This window comes from Bidens hawaiensis, unplaced genomic scaffold (genome assembly GCF_021521415.1).
Source record: "Bidens hawaiensis isolate Kalapana, Puna unplaced genomic scaffold, B.hawaiensis_p1.1 tig00043130_1, whole genome shotgun sequence".
In the NCBI taxonomy this organism is placed as follows: Eukaryota; Viridiplantae; Streptophyta; class Magnoliopsida; order Asterales; family Asteraceae; genus Bidens; species Bidens hawaiensis.
Genome location: NW_027497665.1, coordinates 1 through 6,650, shown reverse-complemented (window position 1 = coordinate 6,650; position 6,650 = coordinate 1). Strand labels below are relative to the sequence as shown.

Sequence of the window (6,650 nt, the reverse complement as noted above, 5' to 3'; positions counted from 1 at the left end):
TCTGTCCAAATATTATCAAGTGTTGTTTGGATTTTTCTTAGGAACATAAATGAATCAACAAAAATATCATCAAATCAATCATGCTTCTTTGACACATTCCTTTTTTGTGATCCATTTCAAAATGGTCGATCTCTTATTTTTGGACTTGTTGGGTTTGTAAGCATATTAGTTCCATGCAACCAAGGAACATTTGTAGCTCACTTTGATTCGTTAACAATATTAACGAATCAAAAATTTAACATGCTTCACACACCATTGTTATAAAAACGTAATTCAAAATACGTATTACAAATATTTTGTATTTTATTTTTACTTATATATTTTTATTTTACACTACAAAAATTACAAAAAAAAAATAGAAAAAATAATACCCTAATCCCTTCTAGATCCGTTGTTGATGGTTAACCCTACCAACATATAGAACATTCTAAAACACACTCTAAATGTGATGGGCTCCCGGTAGGTCAATCCAATGCAACTCAAGTTCAATTTCTCCAGATTCAGCGTTCCGTAATTTAAGAAGCATATTTTGAGAGATCATACCATCTTTCCATGTCACACAGCTTTCTTCCGATAGGCAATTTGACTCGGATGGCTCAACTTTCTTTAGAATAGTGCCATTTGTGACCGTATGCGGGTCCAAGTGCATCTTATGTGCCTCAAGAAATGGTTGGATGTCAATATCTGCATCTCCCATTTCATCGTCCCTACTAAACGTGTCATGATCATAAACCTCCTGCAACACATATATGCATGCGTATAAGAATATGATTCATATGCTTAGGTAAAATTAAAAAACCTGTGAGAAGCGTATAAGTCTTAAAAGGATCCACAGATGTCATTGGACTAAAGTAAGGTCACACGAGTTGAGTAACAAATTAAATAAATTCGGTTCTAATGCTTGTATCATGGCACACATTAAAAAATGTCGGATTCTTGAAACATTTTTTTACCAAAAAAAACTAATAAAATTGTATAATAGTCTAATTTATCTTTAATGAAATGTATAATGATAAGAAAATTTATTAATTGTTTAATAATCTAATTTATCTTTTAGGAAATGATTTAGTGGGATTATATCACTATACATTTTCAGTTGCTTATGACTGGTTAAACTACATTGAGTAGTCATACATGTTATCTAACAAGCCAAGACGGGTCACGCCAAATGAATACAGTTTCTTACACAATGAAACAAGTCGGGTTCTCTTGTCGCATTACATTTTTAACGAATACTTAAGTTCTTTGTGTCAAATATGATATAACTTATAATACTAAATAATAATATGCGTGTTTGGTTAAATGACTTAGTGGATTATATAAAAATACATTTTAGGTGACTTATGCCTCATTGGATTATAATGAAGTTATACAAGGCTGGGCTTGGTAACAGTCAAAACAAATAAGGTCAAATGGGTAAATATTCTTACACAATGGAACATGTTAGGTTGGGTTGTCTTGAAATATTTTTTAGTTAAAAAAAATTATTTTTAATTTAACTTGTTATAGCTAATCTTTTAATTCACAAGTTACCAGTTAAAGATAAAGCATAATCTGACTCAACTCGTACAAATTTCATAAACAAAGGGTCATGAAATCAATATCAAGTTAAAATGGCATAAAGAACTAACGTCTTGACTAAGGGTGTAGATGAGTTGAGTTGGGCCCAAGCCAACTAGGCTGGAGCTCGGCCCTCATTAATTACAAGAACTCAAGCATGTGATCGGCTTGTTTCGAGTCAATTCCTAAAACTCAAGCTCAACTCGTGAGTATTTTGTTTTCGTTAGGTTCAATTCGTTTATTATTCATTAGAAAAATGATATGTGTGAATAATAATTTTTATATATGTTTTAATCATATATTTTTTATTCATAACATATTAACGTATAGTTATTTTACCATATTTTTTGTAAGAAACATATTTTCAATATAAAAAGAGAGTTATATATATATATATATACACACACTAGGCTCGCTAGCCCACTCGGATCGGGTTCATTTATTAAACATGCTAATTTTTTAATTCAAGCTCTTTTAATCTTTGCTTTGTGAATCTAATTAATAATTATTGTGTATATGAACAATTTAAGATATAAACATAAACACAAGGTTAGATCTTCGTTCAGGATATCATATTACGTACCAGTTCAATCGGAAGATCAGGATTTTCGATTGAAAGAGTCAAATCTTCATCCCACACGGGATTTAGCTCTTTATAGATAATGCGAGTCTTCAATTTCTACATGATCAAACACACAAACAAACAGTTATCACCATGCATGCATGTAATCGAATCAAATTGAATACGTTCATGAAAAAATTAATAATAATAACCTGATCGCCCAGTTTCAAAATGCAATAAGGATCGCTGGATCGAAAATCACGAATAACGAGATTTATACCTCTTTTAACCCTAATTCTAAGAAGACCCAACAGATTGTCCATTAGACAACAAGATCCCCAAAACCTGATTTTTAAATCCCATACGATTATTATGTTGTTGTTAATATGATAAAAGTGAGAAGAAAGAAGGTGCAATTAATCGGAAATTGAGATATTTTTTTTGTTTTTGTTAATCCAAGGAAATGCATGCATGTTGTGTGTGAGATTTGAATTTTGGGATTAGATGTTCATGCATGTTAATCACACGTGCATGTGTTTGTGACCACTAATTGTACATGTGAATGACCATTGTCACATTTTCTTGTGTTTTAACCCGGAATGATATGAAATGTGATGCTAGGGATTTTAATCTTGTTGGTTTTGGTTGTAGGGTTAATTTTTTTGGCCCAAATCTAAATTTTATCGTTATTTATGTCGTGTCGTGTCGTGTCGTGCTGTATTGAGCTCATTAAAAATCATTTTGCGTTTTGATTAAGCATGTTTCATATTTATGCGTGAATACGAGTAACACTTTATAATGTTATTATTAATATAATAGGCCAAGTAAACCATGCCAATATATTGCATGATCTGCTCTCGGTGTATTACTCATCCAGGAACTCATGTTTTTGTTTTAACCTGAAGTATTGCTCGTCGATTACAAAAACATGCCTTGGTGGAGAAGGTTTACACCCCCTTGTAATGAAGAGTGCGTTATTCCTCTACATCAGGGCGTTATTCATCTACACTGATGTAGGACTTACAATAAAACAACACAATATTCTCTACAAGTGTATAAAACATTTACATGATAAAGATCACAAGTTTCGCATGTCACAATTTCGATGAGCCAAGCTCAAGCTCGATCTTGCAGCCTATGCGTGAAATTATATAAATTTAACATAAAAGTTAATATATGTGATTTTCTCATAACAATAACATGGTAATTTATGTTTTCACATACAAGCCTAGAGATTAGTAATTATGAAATACATTTCATCCATGGATTATAAAACGCAAATTTAGTATATCACAAATAAATGTTTTTGCACACACGATCCAAAATCGACACGATTTCATTACAATCGCATCATGTATTCAATGATCAACACCACCATTTCTTTTGTTCCGTTTCAGATTCTGCAATCATTGCATGGGCAATTTTAGCCAAGAGAATTTCCAAAAACAGGAAGAAGATTAATGGATATTCCGGCGGGTGCTCTTAGAATCACGATAAAAAGAGGCGTCCATCTCGCCATTCGTGATAGCAAATCCAGCGATCCATATGTCGTCATCAAGATGGGTAATCAGGTCACATCATCTTTCATATTGTTCAATTAATATATATGCATGTGAATTTATAATTAATGATCTTAATATTAAATGTTGTTTAAGTTGGTATATATATATATATAGAAACTCAAGACTCGGATTGTCCAGAAGATTGTGAACCCTGTGGGCAGAAGCCCCCCCTTCTCAATAACGAGCTCACGGTGTCTGTTTTGCAGGTCATCAGAAGAATAATCATCTTTGCAGGACCTAACCCTCGTGGGAAACATCTACTTAACACTAAGATTATCCGTAATCCGCCGGGGTCACTTAGTGTTTCTTCATTGGCGTCATCCGTGCATAAAAGCTAGAACTAATTCTTTTTCAGTTTTTTCAAAACCTCTGGAAAGATGGTTAAGGTTACTCCGATGCCAAGGCCAACGAGTGACCAAGAAACTCCGGTAACCACAACCCCAGCTACTGGGGGGAACACCGGCGAGTACACAATTTTTACGAACACTACCCCGGTTACCCAAGCCGGGGCAAGTGCAGTAAACAATCCTCCCCTGGGATTCATTGATACCCAGTTGGAGAAACAACAAACGAGGCTCCCCCCGCCAAACACTTGATCAAGTTAAAGCGTGGGCGGAAGCACGTCAGAAGGAATTCCAAGCTGAGTTGGATGAACGCTTACGTTCACTCCAACAGGCTGACGAATTCGGAAGCACTCGACAACAGCTCAACATGAGCAATGAGTGCGAGTACTTGGACGATGATTGGGAGGAGTCCGACAGTGACGCAAACCCTCGTCATAGGGCGAAAGGGAAGCGCAAGGAAACGGACTTCCAACCGAGAAGGAATTTTGGAGAAAACCTTCAAACCAAGGAACGCGGGGGGAAACCCACGTGACTTCTCCAAAACCTTTAGACCAACTGTTGCAAATGCAGGGAACGTCAAAGTTTGCAAGGGACATTGCGGAAGCAATCGCCCCGAAGAGTGCCAAACAGATGTCCAACATCGGCACTTATGATGGTATATCCGACCCAGACGATCACTTGAACAGATTCATAGCGGGGGCAAACCGTCAGCAACTGGACGGAACCCACGTGGTGTTATATGTTCCAGATGACGCTGGTTGGAGCGGCCAGGGCGTGGTTTGATCGTTTACCGGTCCACCACATCTATGATTGGGCGGACTTCCAACACAAGTTTCAGCCAGCACTTCAGTCAACAAAGAAAATATACTGAAGAGCAGTGGACGATCCTCAACTGCGTTAGAGAGGAGGATGAGTCTTTACTAGACTTCATCACGCGCTTCAATTCAAAGAAGCTAAGTCTGGGCACTATTAGCGAAGATCTTGTTCGCGCTGCTTTCATCCAGGGCGCGGAAGACCCAGAGCTCATCCGCACCTTGACGGGTAAAGATTGCATGCCATCCACGTGGGATGCCATCATGACAGCAGCTAAACGCTTTGCGGAAACGGAGAAGCAACTGGGTAGAGATCTTCCCCAGAGCACAAACCTCTACACCCAGAGGACGAGAGAAAATAACGTTTATACCGCCCGACAAAACAAAAAGAGGAAGCTTGGTATTTGGCAGTCAAGGGTAAACTTTGACACCTCATCCGGCTCGCACCCTCGGTTAGGCGGAAGGGATAACATGCAGTCGTCGAACCGGAACTCCAGATGGACGCCACTCACCAAAAGCGTCACCGAGATATTTGCCACCGAAAGGCTCCCATGGCCAGAGGCTCCAATAATCCGACAGCGTCTAAACGCTGATCAAAGCAAATCCTGTGACTTCCACAGGACAAAAGGCCACACCACGGAGGAATGCGTATCCTTGAAGGACGTCGTCGAAGCATTTGTCAGAGATGGGAAACTCACACACCTCGTGGCGTAATGGACGCTAAGCAGGCTAATGCGTGTAGAACCCCAGTTGGGGAAAACACGAATGAAACTGCAGCTTCAATGTTGGAGACTACATACTGCGTAAACAACGAGATTCCGAACCAGGTGCATATCGGCTCGAAAGGCTCGATGGCACCCCCCATCCCAAGAACATGGAAGGGAGCTCAATTACACAGGCTGCATGTAGATCAATTCCAAACTTGTAAAGAAAAGGCCTAGAGCCACTTCTAATGGAAATGATTCTCCTTATCACATTGACGCTGATAGTCTTACATTTACTTATGATCTGACCACACTGATATGCCGGTATTCACCGCATAAATAAGTGGGAAAGTAAGTCGTTGCGTGTGGAAGGCGGCAAAACCCGCATAAACGCAAAAAACGATAAAAATTTCTAAGGAAAAGATGAGGAAAACCTTCACGCATGTCAGTTATAGGTGAAGTTTGGTCATCCCACTAAATGAAAGTGACGGTCCTACCCGCACAATCATGATAGAGGAAACTGAACATTAACCTATTGACAACCACGCGTCGAAAGGTTAACTTATTTAAAACACTTAGAAAATTTCTAAAAAGATGAGGAAAACCTTCACGCAGGTCATTTATAGGTGAAGTTTGGCCATCCCACTAAATGAAAGTGATGGTCCTACCCGCACAATCATGATAGAGGAAACTGAACACTAACCTATTGACAGCCACGCATCGAAAGGTTAACTTATTCAAAACACTTAGAAAATTTCTAAAAAGATGAGGAAACCTTCACGCATGTCAGTTATAGGTGAAGTTTGGCCATCCCACTAAATGAAAGTGACGATCCTACCCGCACAATCATGATAGAGGAAACTGAACACTAACCTATTGACAGCCACGCATCGAAATGTTAACTTATTCAAAACACTTAGACAATTTCTAAAAAGATGAGGAAAACCTTCACGCAGGTCAGTTACAGGTGAAGTTTGGTCATCCTAAGTGAAAGTGACGGTCCTACCCGCACAATCATGATAGAGGAAACTAAACACTAACCTATTGACAAACACGCGTCGAAAGGTTAACTTATTCAAAACACTTGAAAAATTGCTAAGTTAAAC

At 38.2% G+C, this 6,650-nt stretch overlaps 1 protein-coding gene across 1 annotated transcript; it reads right to left on the bottom strand.

Annotated features, from left to right (window-relative positions):
- Positions 1-270: 270 nt before the first annotated feature.
- LOC143594142 (protein C2-DOMAIN ABA-RELATED 5-like) lies at positions 271-2,516 on the bottom strand. The gene is made up of 3 exons (XM_077073527.1): positions 2,335-2,516; positions 2,144-2,239; positions 271-736 (listed from the first exon to the last, which is right to left on the bottom strand). Exons 1-3 carry the CDS (start codon positions 2,443-2,445, stop codon positions 440-442), a joined length of 504 nt encoding a protein of 167 aa, XP_076929642.1. The 5' UTR covers positions 2,446-2,516; the 3' UTR covers positions 271-439.
- Between the last annotated feature and the right edge of the window lie 4,134 nt (positions 2,517-6,650).

What these genes read in the sequence shown, in the direction of transcription:
- LOC143594142 (XM_077073527.1), bottom strand. Translation starts at nt 2,445, where the DNA reads ATGGACAATCTGTTGGGTCTTCTTAGAATTAGGGTTAAAAGAGGTATA. An exon ending in TTTTGAAACTGGGCGATCAG is followed by an intron (nt 2,240 to 2,334) that starts GTTATTATTATT and finishes TTGATCATGTAG; the next exon opens with AAATTGAAGACTCGCATTAT. An exon ending in CTGATCTTCCGATTGAACTG is followed by an intron (nt 737 to 2,143) that starts GTACGTAATATG and finishes TATGTGTTGCAG; the next exon opens with GAGGTTTATGATCATGACAC.